Source organism: Arachis ipaensis, chromosome B3 (genome assembly GCF_059453495.1).
Source record: "Arachis ipaensis isolate K30076 ecotype BB chromosome B3, ASM5945349v1, whole genome shotgun sequence".
Lineage (NCBI taxonomy): Eukaryota > Viridiplantae > Streptophyta > Magnoliopsida > Fabales > Fabaceae > Arachis > Arachis ipaensis.
This window is the reverse complement of record NC_142438.1, coordinates 60,483,961-60,502,497: the sequence shown is the minus strand read 5'-3', so window position 1 is coordinate 60,502,497 and position 18,537 is coordinate 60,483,961. Positions and strand designations below refer to the sequence as shown.

General features: G+C 36.3%; 1 protein-coding gene across 1 annotated transcript; it reads left to right on the top strand.

Moving 5' to 3' along the window:
• Positions 1-7,485: 7,485 nt before the first annotated feature.
• Positions 7,486-8,351, top strand: LOC148570807 (putative methyltransferase PMT2). Its single transcript, XM_088510149.1, has 3 exons — positions 7,486-7,667; positions 7,803-7,880; positions 8,120-8,351. The coding sequence occupies exons 1-3, from the start codon at positions 7,522-7,524 to the stop codon at positions 8,349-8,351; spliced, it is 456 nt and encodes a 151-aa protein (XP_088366275.1). The 5' UTR covers positions 7,486-7,521.
• Positions 8,352-18,537: the final 10,186 nt, after the last annotated feature.

The following is an 18,537-nucleotide window of genomic DNA, read 5'->3' as shown; positions in this document are numbered from 1 at the left end:
TTGGGGTTCTTGCTTTCCCTAACATATTTTACATGCATACCAAGTGTTTGTGAAATGTCCGTATGGCATTGTGAATTCTTAATTATTCTATTCTTCTACTTTTCTGCCTAATTTTCACAAAACCCATGCAATCTTTTATTGATTAAATATAATTGTCAACAAAAATGTGGTTGTTAGTTTGTTACATTGGATAATCAAATTGAGCTATTAATGCTTGATCTATACTACTCATGCCTTTGCCAGCATGCTAATAAACATCTTGCATCTAATTGCCTCAATATATCATGCTATAGTTCCATTGATGTCCTAACTGCATGGAATCGCGACCATGAGTTTACGACATTCTTCTTTACCTTGGCATTGATTATCACTTATATTTTCTTCCTCCCGGTTCTAGATATTTGATTTCATGTCCCTTTCTCTTCCCCCTTTTCAGGATGGCCACCAGGAAGGGTACAGAGAGAGCCTCTAACAAGCCACCGGCGAGGAGAGGAACGAAAAGCCCAAGCACCTTCAACAAATCAGCTGCTCCTTCAGATACTTCAGAGGTTGAACTGGCTAGACTGGTAGCCTAAGCGAATGGAGTGCCGTAACAAGCACCGATTTACTTACCTCACAGAGCTTATTGTTGGCAACCACCCACCTGAGGAAGATCCAGAAACTCTGGACTCCACTTCACCTACCAGCATCGGGAGCCATGACGACCCTGACTGTGAAAATGCTGTTACCAGCCCCCCTTTGTTCCTGACTGATGGCACCGAGGATGGTACCAAGCTTTAAGTGTGGAGAGGTCGGTCAGTACCTGACTTCCAGAGGTTATTGCTTTTTCTTAACACCAATAGGTTATATTTTTTCTCTCTTCTGTTAGATAGGATAGATTGCATAATAATAAGTGTTTGCATGTATGTTCTACTCGGTTGAAAAATAATAAGTTTCTTTTTAAGACCCTATTTTTGAAAGAAAAATTTCACTAATTCGAATTAAAATTCTGTGTTAAACTTGTTTGAAGCTTGTAATTGGAACATAAATTATAACAAAGAACACACAACCTGTGAGACTTGAGCTTAATTGCATGGTTACACTATTTAACCATAATATTTTTTCCTTGTGTGTTTTCTTCTCTATGATTGCAATCTATGCTTTGTTCCATTCTATATGTCCATTGTTTAGTGTATTTACATGCTTGCATATGATTGAGGCCATCATTTGTTGTTAACTCACTTATCCCAAATAGCCTACCCTTTCAATCACCTTTGTTAGCCACCTTGAGCCTTTTAATCCCCGTTTATTCTATATTTTACCACATCACTAGCCTTAAGCAGAAAAACAATTAATTATCCTAATTGAATCTTTGGTTAGCTTAAGATAGAGATTGTGTGTCAATTAAGTGTGGGGAATTGTGGGAACTTGGGTTGATGAAAGTGTTTCATTGACAAAATATTGGGAATTTGGGTACCTACTCATGTGAGACCAGGAAAATAAAAAACTCATGTGCATTGATATGTTATGTTTGCTTTAAAAAAAACCAAAAATATTCAAATAAATAAATAAATAAATAGGGGACAAAATTACCCCAATGTTAAATTTAATAAAAAATCAATGCATATGTGATAAAATTAAAGAAAAGTTAATACATGAGTATGTGAAATATACAAAAGTGGGAATTTTGGGTAGCTAGGCATAATTTTAGAGTGTGTGTGTGTGTGAGTAGGTGAGAGCTTAGGTTAATCAAAGATTCAATTGATAGCTCACTTAGCCATACATATATATATCCTCACCTTTACTTTAGCCCAATTACAACCTTGAAAAGACCTCATGATGTTTGTATTGATACATTAAATATTTGTTGATTGGTTAGATGAAAAACAAAGTTTAGAAAGCATGACTAGAGAAGACTAGAGTGGATTACCCTATACACTTGAGAGATTAGAGTGCATATACACTACCAGTGAGGGTTCAATGCTTGATTCTATGTTCCCTGCTTTTATGAGCTATCTTCTTACAAGTTTACTTGTCTTTTATTGTATGATTTTAATTAGTGAGATTTGATTTATGTTATTCTTAGAGAACTTGTTTACTTTTAACCAAGTAGATAGAAACATTCCAGAGCTGAAACATCTTAGCATATAGTTGTATTCATTTATAGGTTGCATTGCATTGCATGAGTCTTACTTTTCCCTATTCATTCTTTCTATCTCCTTAAGCTTAGCATGAGGACATGCTAATGTTTAAGCGTGAGGAGATTGATAAACCACTATTTTATGGTTTATCTTGTACTCAATTGAGTGGTTTTTATCAAGTCTTTGCACACTTATTTATATGATTTGCATGATTTTACAATTCCTTCCCAATTTTGTTCCATGATTGAAAACTGGCTTCCTAAGCCTTTAAATTATGTATTTTAATCCCCTTTTATACCATTTGATGCTGTGATCCGTGTGTTAAGTGTTTTCAGGCTTTATAGGGCATGAATGGCTTAAAGGATGGAGAGGAAGCTTGCAAAAAATGGAAGGAACACAAGAAATAAAGGAGACAACTAGCGAGCATCAGTGCGCACGCATGGCTCACGCGTGCGTGGGATCTGGAGAATTTCACAGCGACACGTGCGCATACCTGACGCATACGCGTGAAAGCGAGTTTGCATAGCGACGCGTGCGCGTACCTGACGCGTACGCGTGACACGCGAAATTGACCATCGACGCGTACGCAGGACTGACGCGTATGCGCGACATGCGCGACGTACTACAATTGTAGAAATCACTGGGGGCGATTTCTGGGCTATTTTTGTCCCAGTTTTCGGCCCAGAAAACACAGATTAGAGGCTGCAGAGTGGAGGAATCAGAGACTTTTCTCATTATTCACAATTTAGGTTTTAGATGTAGTTTTCTAGAGAGGGATACTCTCTCCTCTCTCTTAGGTTTTAGGATTTAGGATTTCTCTTAGTTTTAGGTTTATTTCTTCCTAATTCCAGGTTCAATGTTCCTTTAATTTAGTTTCTCTTCTACTTTTATTTGTTCTAGCATTCTAGTTTATTTATTTTCCTTGTTGATTACTTTATGTTGACAATTTGGTTCATGAGTTCTCATGTTAGATTTGATTTTGCTTATTAATGAAATTTGAGGTATTTCATGTTTATTGCTTGTTTCTCCACTTGTTGTTATTGAATCTCTTGGCTTTGGTTGAGTAATTGGTGACACTTGAGTTATCAAACTCCTTTGTTGATTGATAATTGAGAGTTGCTGGTTGATTTGGATTCCACTAAAGCTAGTCTTTCCTTAGGAGTTGAGTAGGACTTGAGGAATCAAATTGATTGGTCCACTTTACTTTCCTTCATAATTAGAGGGTTAACTAAGTGGGAGCCTTGAATAATTCTCATCACAATTGATAAGGATAGCTAGGATAGGACTTCCAATTTTCATACCTTGCCAAGAGCATTTATAGTCGTTAGTTTATTTCTTTTGCAATTTACTTTTCTTGTTTCTTAATTCAAAAACCCCAAAAATACACTTTTCTATAACCAGTTATAAGCACACTTCCCTGCAATTCCTTGAGAGACGACCCGAGGTTTAAATACTTTGGTCATCAATTTTATTAGGGATTTGTTACTTGTGACAACCAAACTTTTGTACGAAAGGATTCCTTGTTGGTCTAGAAGCTATACTTTCAACAAGAACTTATTTGCGAAATTCTAGACCACACAAAAATCCGTTCGTCAAAATCCATTATTGCATTTATTTATTTCATGTTACCTTCGTTATCTATAGTTTCTTCTCATGCATTTTTATATTGGTGTTGGAATTTTATTTGGGTACTATTTTATTATTTTGAACCTGTGGATATTATAAGGATTGATTTGACAATTGACATTTAAGTTTGGCTCTCATATACATCTGGACTCATTCTTTTCATTCTTATTCTCACAATACACTCCACATGTATTTGGAATTATCATTCACAATTGTCATCATAGCAAGTGCTCTTTAGTTGGGCACATTTATTACTTGATGCTTGAGTTATGCTTTTCATGCCTGTCACTTGCACGTTTTTACCCTCCTGCATCTTATTATTTTGAATTGCCTACCTGATCTTAATTGATGTCTTACCTACATGTTGTAGCTATCATGTATTTAAGCCATTATCTTTTCTTTGGCATTCATTATCACTTGGAATTTTCTCCCTTTCAGTCTTAGTTATCTATATTTCACACTCTTCCTTTTTCTTCTTCCTTAGGCATGGGTACCAAGGATGGAAAAGAGAAGGACACTGATAAGACACCAGCAAAGAGAGGAACCAAGAGACCTCCAGCTAAGGCGCCTCCATCTACAAGCGTCAGTTGGAGCCACCCGTCCACTTGCACTTCTTTGCATGCACCAAGGACGGTGCAATTTTTAAGTATGGGGAGGTCGATACTGACTTCCGTGGGTTAGTTACCTTCTTTTCAACACCATTGTTTAATTTTCTTTGTAGTTAGTTGTTGCATTTGCATGTTTGATTGCATGTTTTCTTGATTTTGTGCATATTTTACCACTGCTTGGTTAAAGTAAAGAGTTTCTTTTCAAGACCCTTCTTATAGCATTTCACTAATTTAAATTAAAACATTTTTTGTGTTAAACTTGTCTTAATTTTGTAATTTGGAACATGAATTACAGCTGAGAACACACAACTGTGAGACTTTGAGCTTAATTATATGGTTACATTATTTAACCATAATTTTTATTCTTGTGTGTTTTCTTCTCTATGACTGCAATCTATATTTTGTTCCATTCTATATGTCCATTGTTTAGTGTATTCACATTCTTGCATATGATTGAGGCCATCATTTGTTATTAGCTCACTTATCCCAAATAGCCTACCCTTTCAATCACCATTGTTTGCCACATTGAGCCTTTTAATCCCGTTTGTTCTATATTTTACCACATCACTAGCCTTAAGCAGAAAAATAATTAATTACCCCAATTGAATCTTTGGTTAGCTTAAGATAGAGATTGTGTGCTAACTAAGTGTGGGGACATGTCGGAACTTGGGTTGATGAAAATGTGTTGTGTTTTCTATTAACAAAAATATTGGAAATTTGGGTGCACACTCATGTAAAATCAGAAAAACCGTATGCATTGATATGTTATGTTTTCTTTCATGTTTACCAAAAAAAAAGAGAGAGAGAAAAGAAAATAAATAAATAAATACACTACAAGAAAAATACCCATTCAGCCACACTTTTTTTAAGCTACATTTGAAAAGCGTAGCCTATTCATAGAATAGGCTACGCTTTTCTCAGTGTTGTCTTTTTATAAAAGAAAAGGAAACATAATTCTGACATCATTTAAAAAGTGTAGCCTTAGGTATTATAGAAATCACTTATAAAGCGTAGCCGTATGTTGATATCTATGGGTTCACTTTTTGTATTAAAGAGAGCGCTTTTAAAGAGTAGCCTATTTATTAAGTTTTGGGTGCACTTTAAAAGTGATGCCTAATGTATCTAAAGCCAAAAACTTACACTTGATAAATTTTTTTCCTCAGTTTCCCAAAAGCAAACTCACACACTTAGTAAAATTTTTGTCCCTTCCAAACTCACACTTAGTAGCCTTCAGAAACCTTCAGAAACCCTCTCACCATCAAAGAAGAAACCCTCTCGCTGCACACTCACCATGACCACTTACCGTCGCTCCTCTTCGCCCTCCTCCTTGTCGCTACGCCGACCTCACCATTGTTATCTCTGCGCTTCTAATCGTCCTTCCCCTTTCGATTCGATCGATTAACCCTAACTCACCTTCCAATTAATTGTTCAAATGCCTAACCCTAACTCACGCACCCTTTCACACACACACACCCAGATCCGAGAGAATGAGTGAACCAGAGGGAGGAGAGGAGGAAGACAAAGATGAGAGCGCGACCGAGAGAATAGAGAGTGAGAGGGGGTCACCGCCGCAGCGCCGCTGTAGCCGCCGCCATCGCCGTCATGGAGGAGGGAGTTTGGAGGAGAGAGAGAGAAAGACAATTCGCAGACGAGATGGAAAGAGAGGACGAAGACGCGACGCGAGAGAGAAAGAGGCTGTTCCGCCGTGCACTGTCGTCACTCCTGGGGTCAATTGAAGCCGCCGCTGCTGCTAGGGCTTGCCGTGCTCCTGTCCTCACTTTCGGCTTCTACGATTACTTCATGTTCATACTCCCAACCTCTCTCTCTCTCCAACTTTCATTTCATTCTCATTTCAATTTCAGTTTCAATTTCGATGTCTCTGCAGGCGTTTCATCGGTGCCGTTTTCGATGCCAAGGGTGCGGATGCAATTCTCTCCTTTGAAAAGTTCTGCTGCAATCTCCCCAGATCTCTTCTTCAGGTTCCGGTTTCTATTTGGATTAGACTATGTGCTTTTGTGTCTTAATTGTGATTAGACTATGTGTCTTGATCAAATTGCTGAGGATTGTTTCCTCTAGATTTAAGTGCTCTAATTGAATATCTATAGTTTCTGTTTCATGATTTGTTGGTTTGTTTGTGAATATTTGAAATTTGGAATGCTCTGGCTGAGTTGGTATTGTTGCTGATTTTTTTTTTCAAACTTCTCAAGAATTACCTAGCTTTTCTATCAATTATGAATCATTTAGGTTGACATTTTAATGAAGTTGTTATTGTGCAGCAAATGGAGATTTATACTATGGTCTATTCTGATTAATTTTATCACTTCATTGCAAGTTTTGTTTTGACACAATGTATACTCATTTTTTTGCAGAGAACTTGCTGGTTACCAAGGATATCATAAAAATTGCTGATTTTGGCCTAGCACGTGAGACCAGTTCACAACCACCCTACACTGAGTATGTCTCCACATGGTGGTAAGTGCTTTCAAATTTTGTATGTAAATTGTTCAGTTGTGTGTTGTGCAGTTTATAAGTACCATTTTATTTACTGAATTTTCTGTCACTCATTTAGACATGTGGGCAGTGGGCGCTATAATGGCTGAACTGTTCTCTCTTCGTCCTCTTTTCCCTGGTGCCAGGTAGTCTCTCTCTCTCTCTCTCTCTCTCTCTCCCAAATACGATCTTCCATCGAAGATCTTATGTCGTGTTATCGATGTTAAGTGTCTGGTAATGTTTATCTTTTTTTGGTTCCTTATGTTGTGTTATGTGTTCTTGATTGGTAATGTTTATCTAATAATTCTCAGTCCTGGTTTTTGTGAATCTACTTCAAGTTTCAAATGGCACTTTCAAACATGTGCTACTGAGCTACTGTACCAATTTCAATATGATAATGCCTGAATTCAAAAGGAAAAGAAAGAAAATAGAAAACAAGTACTTTAGTAGCACAAATAGTCAACTTTGAAAGTTTGACACATTGTAATTTAATCTTATATATTGATGGGTAAATTACTTTAATTAGTAAGAATTTCTAATCCACAAATGTTTGTGTTTTGGCTGCTGGAATCAGACTATTTCGTGAACAATATTGTATGACAAGAAGAGTGGAACTAATTTGCTTCAATGACAAGAAAATTAATAGACTGTTGGATACCGGAAGATATCGAAACATTATGGATATGAATGCTGGGTTGGGTAGTTTTGCTGCAGCTATTCAATCTCCCAAGTTATGGGTCATGAACGTTATGCCTACCACAGCTGAGAAAAGTACCCTGGGGGTCATATATGAGCGCGGCTTGATTGGCATTTATCATGATTGGTATCGCTTTCTAGCTTCTTTCTTGGGTTATATTTATGGCATCTTTTCGTTTAATGTTGAAATATATGATGTAGCTGTACGAATCTTATACTATTAGTTGGATTCCTTATTTATGTTTGTATTTTTCAAATTCAGGTGTAAAGCCTTTTCAACATATCCAAGGACATATGATCTCATTCATGCCAATGGCCTCTTTAGTCTGTACAAGGATAAGTAAGTGTTTGTTTGGTCAAACCACTATTCAACTAATTATCTAATTCAATTCTAAATCCTCTCCTGCATCTTCTTATCTTGCAATTATAGTTTTCCTTATATGACCTTCAAAGATGACTCTTGATCATAAGGTTCAAAAAACAGAGTTTTTTGAATGTTTTGATCAATTACTTGGTTCTGATTTTCCTCTTTTTGCGTCCATTCGTAAGCCTCAAGCATATTTGTTTGATGAAATGCAGATGTAATGCAGAAGACATTCTTCTGGAGATGGACCGGATCTTGCGGCCAGAAGGCGCCGTCATATTCCGCGATGAAGTCGATACCTTAATAAAGGTAAAGAAAATAGTTGCAGGAATGAGATGGGATACCAAAATGGTTGACCATGAAGATGGTCCTCTTGTTCCTAAGAAGATACTAATTGCTGTAAAGCAGTATTGGGTTGTTGATGGAAATTCCACTTCTACACAATAATCACTGAAGACCAAGTTAAATTACAAGCGTGCCCTTAAGCTTCCAGCACCTTTCTGTTTGAACTGAAGCCTTTGACAGTGGCTTTGTTATGAAGCTAAAAGGGACTATTAGAAGAGTTATATGCACAATTGTCAGTTAGCTAAGATTTCATATGCAGTGAATTTATCAAGGAAGCTGAAGTTCAATGTTTATGCTCCCTGGAATCTCGAAAATTTTTTGGTAGAAGTTGCTTATCTTGTACAGTGTTACATTAAAAAAACAAAGACGCTGTCTTCTTTTAATTTAATAGTTTTGTCGTTATTATATGTTTGGGGAAAAAAGGTTACATTTGTTTTGGAACTTTAGTTCATTATAAATATATTTTGTTAAAGGATAATTTTTATTATTTAAAGAATATTGTATGGTATTATTATGTATTTATTTTTATTTTATAATTTTTGACTAATTTAATTAAAAAAAATAGGATTATATATATAATCATATTACTAAATATTAGTTTTTAGAAAAAAAAATTATTAGAATATATATATAGAAAATAAAAAAAAACAATGAGGGACCTAAGGCTACACTTATATACAGTAGCTATAGTATACAAAAAAAAAAAAAGAGGGACCTAAGGCTACGCTTATAAAAAGTAGCTATGGTATACAATGTGGCTACGCTTTACAAGTGATGCAGTAGCGGCGAAAAGCGTAGCCTATTCTGGAAAAATGAAAGCTGAAAAGCGTAGCCTTTGGTCTTGGACAGCATCACTTGAAAAGCGTAGCCTATTCCCAAACGCCAAAAGCATAGCCCTTGGTGCAGAAAAGCGTAGCCTTTGAGAATAGGCAACGGCCGAATAGGAATCACTCCAAAAAGCGTAGCCGTAGCCCAAAAAGCGTAGCTGTAGCCTAAGGCATCATTTTTTTTCACTTTTGGCTACACTTTTCAAGTGTACCTGAATGGGTGTTTTTCTTGTAGTGATAGGGGATAAAATTACCCCAATGCTAAGTTTAATAAAAGATCAATGCATATGTGGTGAAATTAAAGAAAATTTGATACATGAGTATGTGAAATATACAAAAGTGAGATTATGGGTAGGTAGGAATGATTTTAGAAGTATATAGAGTGTGTGTATGTTAGGTGATAGCTTAGATTAATCAAAGATTCATATTATAGCTCACTTGGCCATACATATATCCTCACCCTTACCTTGGCCCCATTACAACCTTGAAAAGACCTCATGACGTTTGCATTGGTATACTAAATATTTGTTGATTGGTTAGATGAAATACAAAGTTTAGAAAGCATGATTAGAGAAGAGTAGAGTGATTAACCCTAGACACTTGAGCGATTAGAGTGCATATACGCTACCAGTGAGGGTTCGATGCTTGATTCTATGTTCCCTGCTTTCATGAGCTATCTTCATACAAGTTTACTTGTCTTTTATTGTGTGATTTAAATTAGTGGAATCTGATTTATGTTTGTCTTGGAGAATTTGTTTACTTTTAACCAATTAGGTAAAAGCATTTTGCATTTAGTTGTATTCATATAGATAGGTTGCATTTCATACTTTCTACCATTCCTCTTCACTCTTTTAGTTCTCTTGAGCTTAGCATGAGGACATGCTAATGTTTAAGTGTGGGGAGATTTGATGCACCACTATTTCGTGGTACATCTTATGCTTAATTGAGTAGATTTTATCCACTAAACTCACACCTATTCACATAATTCGCATGTTTTACATTTTCCTTCATAATTCTGTGCTATGATTGAAAACATGCTTCTTTGGCCATACGTGACTAAATTTAACTCTTTCTTATTACCATTCGATGTCTTGATATATGTGTTAAGTGATTTCAGGGTTTATAGGGCAGGAATGGCCTAGAGGATAGAAAGGAAGCATGCAAAAGTGGAAGGAATACGAGAAAATAAAGGAATTGCTAAGCTGTCCAGCCTGACCTATTCGCACTCAATTGATCATAACTTGAGCTACAAAGGTCCAAATGAGGCGGTTTCAGTTGCATTGGAAAGCTAACATCTGGGGCTTCACAACGGTATACAATTTATCATAGTTGATCTGGCGTTTAGGGATGCGCACGCGTACGCGTGGATTGTGCGAAAGTTCAGCGACGCGTATGCGTGCATGACGCGTACATGCACATGGGCCACGTGCTGTACATATCAGAAATTGCTGGAGGTGATTTCTGGGCTATTTTTGACCTAGTTTTTGGCCTAGAAAACACATATTAGAGGCTACAGAGTGGGGGAATTGGCGCACGAAATTGTGATTACACTTTTCACAACTCCGCACAACTAACCAGCAAGTGCACTGGGTCATCCAAGTAATACCTTACGTGAGTAAGGGTCGATCCCACGGAGATTGTCGGCTTGAAGCAAGCTATGGTTATTTTGTAAATCTTAGTCAGGAGATTAATGATAAGAATGATTGTGTTTATGAAAAATAAATAACATGAAATAAATAGTACTTGTGATTCAGTAATGAGAAACAGGCTGAGGTTCCAGAGATGCTCTGTCGTCTGAATCTCTGCTCTCCTACTGTCTTCTTCTCTAAACACGCATGGCTTCCTTCCATGGCAGGCTGTATGATCCTCTCGAATGAAAAATACCAGGCGTTGTCACCGTACAGCTAATCATCTGTCGGTTCTCGCTAGCGTTGGAATAGGACCATTATCCTTTTGCACACTGTCACTGCGCCCAACATTCCCATGTTTGAAGCTCGTCATAGTCATCCCCTTCTAGATCCTACTCGGAATACCACAGACAAGGTTTAGACTTTTTGGATCTCAGGAATGCTGTCAATTGGTTCTAGCCTCTACCACGAAGGTTCTGATCTCATGGATTCGGTCCGTGGATCAGAGACCCAAGAGATACGCACTCAAGCTGTCGCCCAATGACTACGTTGAGCTTAGATAGAACGGGAGTGGTTGTCAGGCATGCATTCATAGATTTGAGAATAATGATGAGTGTCACGAATCATCATCTTCTCTAGATTGAAGTACGAATGAGTATCTTAGAATAGAATCAAGTGTGATTGAGTAGAAAACAGTAATAATTGCATTAATCTATTGAAACACAGTAGAGCTCCTCACCCCCACCTATGGGGTTTAGAGACTCATGCCGTCTGAAATACAATATGAAGTGTAAAAAATGTCATAAGTCCTAAATGAATCTCTAAAAGTAGTTTTTATACTAAACTAGCAACCTAGGGTTACAGAAAATGAGTAACTAAGTGCAGATAGTACAGAAATCCACTTTTGAGACCCACTTGGTGTGTGCCTGGGCTGAGCTTTCAAGCTTTCACGTTCATATGCCCAAAGTTGGCGTTAAACGCCACCCTGGTTACCAGAATGGGCGTTTAACGCCGAAAAAGGTGTCAGTTCTGCCAGAAAGTTTTAGGCTGATTTTGAACGCCAGTTTGGGCCATTAATTCTCAGACAAAGTATGGACTATTATATATTTCTTGAAAGCCCAGGATGTCTATTTTCCAACGCAATTGAGAGTGCACCAATGGGGCTTCTGTAGCTTGAAAAAATCCATTTCGAGTGCAGGAGGGTCAGAATCCAACAGCATCTGCAGTCCTTTTTCAGCCTCTGAATCAGATTTTTGCTCAGGTCCCTCAATTTCAGCCAGAAAATACCTGAAATCACAGAAAAACACACAAACTCATAGTAAAGTCCAGAAATGAGATTTTTGAATAAAAACTAATAAAAATATAATAAAAACTAACTAAAACATGCTAAAAACTATATAAAAACAATGCCAAAAAGGGTATAAATTATCCGCTCATTAGGAATCCATTCATTCATTCACACAACTTTGCATTATTCATAATTTTAGGTTTTTAGATGTAGTTTTCTAGAGAGGAGAGGCTCTCTCCTCTCTCTTAGGTTTTAGGATTTTAGGATTAGCTTTTCTTAATTTCAGATTCTATCTTAGTTTGCTTTAGTTTCTCTTCTACTTTTATTTGTTCTAGCATTCTAGCTTATTTATTCCCTAATTTGATTTATGAATTCCATGTTAGATTTAATTTTCTATTTAATACAATTTGAGGTATTTCAGATTTATGATTACTTTCTTCAATTTATATTATTGATGCTTTAAATTTAATTTAGATTTCTCTCCTTTTGGCTTTGGTTAAGTAATTGGAGACTCTTGAGTTATCAAACTCCTTTGTTGATTGATAATTGTTATGTTTGCTAGTTGATTTGAATTCCAATAACTCTAGTCTTTCCATAGGAATTGACTAGGACCTGAGGAATCAAATTGATTAGTCCACTTGACTTTCCTTTATTCGGTAAGGGTTAACTAAGTGGGAGCAATGAACAATTCTCATCACAATTGATAAGGATAACTAGAATAGGATGTTGGTGTGCGAAATCGTGATCATTCCTTCCTTGGTAACAGCGCTAAAAATGCAATACGCACGTTCATGTTCTTAATTCTGTTTCACAATTTCGTACCACTAACTAGCAAGTGCACTGGGTCATCCAAGTAATAAACCTTACGTGAGTAAGGGTCGATCCCACGGAGATTGTCGGCTTGAAGCAAGCTATGGTTACCTTGTAAATCTCAGTCAGGCAGATTAAACTGATTTTATGAATTGATAAGTAAAAGATAAATAAAATATAAAATAGGATAGTGGTACTTATGTAATTCGTTGGTGAGAATTTCAGATAAGCGTATAGAGATGCTTTCGTCCCTCTGAATCTCTGCTTTCCTGCTGTCTTCATCCAATCTTTCCTACTCCTTTCCATGGCAAGCTGTATGTTGGGCATCACCGTTGTCAATGGCTACTTCCCGTCCTCTCAGTTAAAATGGTCCAAGATGCTCTGTCACGGCACGGCTATTCATCTGTCGGTTCTCGATCATACTGGAATAGGATCCATTGATCCTTTTGCGTCTGTCACTACGCCCAGCACTCGCGAGTTTTAAGCTCGTCACAGCCATCTCTTCCCAGATCCTACTCGGAATACCACAGATAAGGTTTAGACTTTCCGGATCTCAGGAATGGCCATCCATGGGTTCTAACTTATACCACGAAGGCTCTAATATCTCGGACTCGGTCCCCTGTATTAGATATCCAAGAGATATCCATTCAATCTAAAGTAGAACGGAAGTGGTTGTCAGGCACGCGTTCATAAGTTGAGAATGATGATGACTGTCACGATCATCACATCCATCATATTGAAGTGCGAATGAATATCTTTGAAGCGGAATAAGTTGAATTGAATAGAAAAATAGAAGTACTTTGTATTAATTCATGAGGAACAGCAGAGCTCCACACCTTAATCTATGGAGTGTAGAAACTCTACCGTTGAAAATACATAAGGGATGAAGGTTCAGGCATGGCCGAATGGCCAGCCCCCAAACGTGATCAAAGGATCAAAAGATAATCCAAAAATGTTCCAAAGATGTAAATACAATAGTAAAAAGTCTTATTTATACTAAACTAGTTACTAGGGTTTACAGAAATGAGTAAATGATGCAGAAATCCACTTCTGGGGCCCACTTGGTGTGTGCCTGGGCTGAGCATTGAGCTTTATACGTGTAGAGATCTTTCTTGGAGTTGAACGCCAGTTTGTAACCTGTTTGTGGTGTTTAACTCCATTTTGTAACCTGTTTCTGGCGTTTGACTCCAGAATGCAGCATGGAACTGGCGTTCAACGCCAGTTTATGTTGTCTATCCTTAATCAAAGTATGAACTATTATATATTGCTGGAAAGCCCTGGATGTCTACTTTCCAACGCATTTGGGAGCGCACCATTTGGAGTTCTGTAGCTCCAAAAAATCCACTTTGAGTGCAGGAAGTTCAGAATCTAACCGCAGCTGTAGTCCTTCTTCAACCTCTGAATCTGATTTTTGCTCAAGTCTCTCAATTACAGCCAGAAAATACCTGAAATCACAGAAAAACACACAAAATCATAGTAAATTTCAGAAATGTGATTTTTAATTAAAAACTAATAAAAATGTAATGAAAACTAACTAAATTATACTGAAAACTATGTAAAAACAATGCCAAAAAGCGTATAAATTATCCGCTCATCAGACGTCTGATTTCATACCTTGCCAAGAGCTTTTCTAGTTATTTATTTACTTTCTTGCAATTTACTTTCCTTGTTCCATATTTCAAAAACCCAAAAAGATACTTTTTCATAACCAATAATAACTACACCTCCCTGCAATTCCTTGAGAGATGACCCAATGTTTAAATACTTCAGTTTATATTTTTATTGGGTTTGCTTAAGTGACAAACATATTTTTGTATGAAAGGATTCTTGTTGGTTTAGAAACTATACTTGCAACGAGAATTTATTGTAAATTCTTTACTAGCAAAAATTCGTTCATCAATTTGAAAAAGATTTTATTTTGAAATTTTGATTTTTAAATTTTGAATGTTGAATTTTAAAAATTGAAATTGAATTAGGACAAGATAAGATTTTGAAATTTGTATTTTAAAATTTGAATTTTGAATTTGAAATTTAAACTTTAGATAAAATAATATAATGATTTGAAATTTAAAGAAAGATAAGTCAAAGATAAGATAAAGATTATAAAAAGTTTTTAATTTTAAAATTTAAAAGGAAGATAAGATAAGAAAGAATCAAAATTAAAAGAAAAGATTTGAAAAGATTTAAAATTTAAAATTTGACTTTACTAACAAGAAAATACAAAAATTGAAATTTAAATCAAGATAAGAAAGGAATAAGATTTTTGAAAATTTGATTAAAGATAGAAAAGATATTTTTTATTTTTTTGAATTACTGAAGAAAGAGAAAAACAACCAAAAGACACCAAACTTAAAATTTTTAGTTCAAAAGACACTAAGTTTCAAAAATTAAAAAGAAAAATACCAAAAGATACCAAACTTAAAATTTTTGAATCTAAAACAAGAAAAAGAAAGAGAACAACTTGAATACCAAGAAGAACATTAAGAACAAATTTCGAAAAATTGAAGAAAACATAAACACATAAGGGACACCAAACTTAAGAATTGACACTAGACTCAAACAAAAGACACTATTTTTGAAAAATTTTTTGAAAAGAAAGCAAGAAAGTTCGAAATTTTAACAAGAATAAGAACAAAAGACTCACACAAAAGATAAAGATTAATAAAGAAAAGAAAAAGTTTTGAAAAATTTTTTAAAAGAAAACAAAGGACTCAAAAAAAATAGTAAAAAGTACCTAATCTAAGCAACAAGATAATCCGGTTGTTTGTCAAATCCGAATAATCCCCGGCAATAGTGTCGCTTGTTGTAACACTCATTCTGCTTCATCTTCTAGGCTTGCCAATCGACCTTCTGGATGAGCTCAATCATCAACTGGTGGATAGGCTGCTGAGTTATTGATGGTGGTGTTGGTTGGGCCTGCGGGATCTGAATGCGGTTTCTTGCCCATGCCCTTGGTTACAGCCTGAGGCTTGAACCAATTCCAATGTGGACAAACTCTTTGCCCTTGGGCAAGTGCAGTTCCTCATCATCAGCCTCATACATAACCCCAGCTGTACATGCCAATTGTGTAACTAAAATAGGAAATAGGAGGTTGCCTACTGTTTGGACCCGATCCATAACTAGTCTGAAAAGTCTTGGAAGATTCACAGATTTCTCGTTCCAGATACACCAAACAAGGACGGCCATGTGTGCAGTGACGGTAGACTAATAGGTTCTCGACATTACATAATTAGACATGATCTGTTGCCACACCTAGCCTCCATAGTTAGCGCATTCACTGAGATGCACTTGGGATTGTACTTGCATGCCCCATAAATCCAACTACTTCTGGGTTGTGCAATGGCATCAATGATGGAATCCCAATCAAAAACAAATATCATGCGGTCAAACGCTACTTGTTGAAAGGCATCCCTCCCTGTTGGACTTGGAGGAAGTCCAAGCGCTTGTTGAATAGTGGCTTCTGTTACTGAAACTTGCTTGCCACACAACACAAGTTGGCCTTGCTCACATCTCTATTCAAAAATTCCCATCCACGTCGCTTGATGTGATCTACCACAAATTAAGATAAGTTCTCCATAATAAACAGTTGTCGTTCGTAGTGGTGGGTTCTCTCCAGCAACTTCGAGTGCATCCGCTCACAGTAGTAGTTTGAAAATCTTGCTGGGTTGTATGGAGGGACTTCTGTTCCACCTCATCAATGCAATAAACCGTCTTGCAATTCACTGCTTTACTAAGCGTCTTCTTCAAATCTTTTTCTTTCCCTTTCTTTGTGGCCATAAGGAAAAAGAAGAAACATTAAGCCTAGAGGACTAAATCCGATCTCAACCTAACCCAAAGATGATGAAGGACAAAAAGCAAAAAATATTGAGTTAAAGAGGACTAAATCACTAATCTTGTATAATTGAACAAAAATTAGAAGCCACATCAATAAGGATTTGGTCATTAAAGGCAAGGTAAGTCCACATCAATGCACAAAGAAAATAAGTGTCATATAAGATGAACCATTGACTTGAAAAACATGACCAAATTTTAAGTAAAGTCTCATTGATTCTTTTTAACAAACACATGGTGCGCATGGTCATGGTAGCATACATGTTATTACAACCAAGTATGTGGTGCAACCAAAGTCAAATTAAACACCAGAGCACCAAACAACAAGGCAAAACAAGTTAATGAGCATGAAAACAACTCAATTAATCCATAAAAATTGAATATCAAATCCAACACCCACTTCAAGAACATAAAGCATAACAAAATATAAGCAAGTTACATGAAGCTAAAAGAAAATGCAAACTACCTAACTCTTACTAACAACAAACAACGCAACTAAATGCATCAACTAAAGCATACTAAATAGAAAAGTAAAAGTAATGAAGAAGGTAAAACCTTTGAAAAAGTGAAGAACGGAAGATTGACGGTTTAGAATTCAGAATAAATTCCCGTTGCAAGTATAGTTTCTAAACCAAGCAATCATCCTTTCTTACAAACGTTTTGGTTGTCACAAGTAACAAACCCAATAAAATTTATAAACCAAAGTATTCAAACCTCAGGTCGTCTTCTCAAGGAGTTGCAGGGAGGTGTTCTTATTATTAGTTATGGAAAACAGTGTTTTTGGGTTTTGAAAGGTTTGAACAAGGAAAATAAATTGTAGGAATTAATAAATTAATATCTAATAAAACTCTGGGCAAGGTATGAAAATTCGAAAGTCCTATCCTAGTTATCTTTATGAGAATTGAGTTTAATCCCACTTAGTTAACCTTTACAAAAGCAAGGGAAAGTCAAGTGGACTAATTAGTTAGATCCCCAAGTCCTAGCCAACTCCTAAGGAAAGACTAGAGTTAGTAGAATTCGATTCAATTAGAGAAATTAATCAACAATCACGATAAGTTTGATAACTCAAGAGCCTCCATTTAATCAATTAAAGCCAAGAATATAAAAAGCTAAATAAGAATCATAAATCTAAAATACCTCAATTTATATCAATTAAAGAAAATCCTAACATGAATGGTTCATAAGCCAATTTGGCAACATAAGTAATTAAATGAAAGCATTAAAGTATCTGAAACTAAAAGAGAAATATAAAGTAAACGGAATATTGAACCTGAGAGGAAGTTGAAATAATAAGTTGAAATAATAAGAAATCCTAATTCCTTTAAGAGGAATCCTAATCCTAAAACCTAAGAGAGAGGAGAAAACCTCTCTCTCTAAAAACTACATCTAAATCCTACAATTGTGTATTATCAATTGATGATTCCCCATGAATGAATAGATTCCCCCACTTTATAGCCTCTAATCTGTGTTTTTTGGGCCGCAAACTGGGTCGAAAACAGCCCAGAAATCGCTGGAGAAGAAATCTGCCACGCTGATTTTTGTCACTGCGATGCGTTCGCGTAGATCGCGCATTTGCGTCGCCTAGCGTCAGAGCAACTATGACATATTATATATCAAATCGAAGCCCCGGACGTTAGCTTTCCAATGCAACTAGAACCGCATTGTTTGGATCTCAGTAGCTCAAATTATGACCATTTTAGTGCAAGAGGGTCAGGCTGACAGCTTTGCAGTTCCTTCAACTTCTTGTATTAGAAACCACTTCTACATGCTTCATTTCCATCCTCCAAGCCATTCCTGCCCTGTAATCTCTGAAAACACTTAACACACATATCAAGGCATCTAATGGTAATAAGTGAGGATTAATATTTGGTAATTTAAAGCCAAAGAAGCATGTTTTCAATCAT

Excerpts from the sequence above, each read along its gene's own strand:
- LOC148570807 (XM_088510149.1), top strand. The coding sequence starts at position 7,522 with ATGGATATGAATGCTGGGTTGGGTAGTTTTGCTGCAGCTATTCAATCT. Across the intron at positions 7,668-7,802 it reads ATTGGCATTTATCATGATTG|GTGTAAAGCCTTTTCAACAT; the intron begins GTATCGCTTTCT and ends TTTCAAATTCAG. Across the intron at positions 7,881-8,119 it reads TTTAGTCTGTACAAGGATAA|ATGTAATGCAGAAGACATTC; the intron begins GTAAGTGTTTGT and ends GATGAAATGCAG.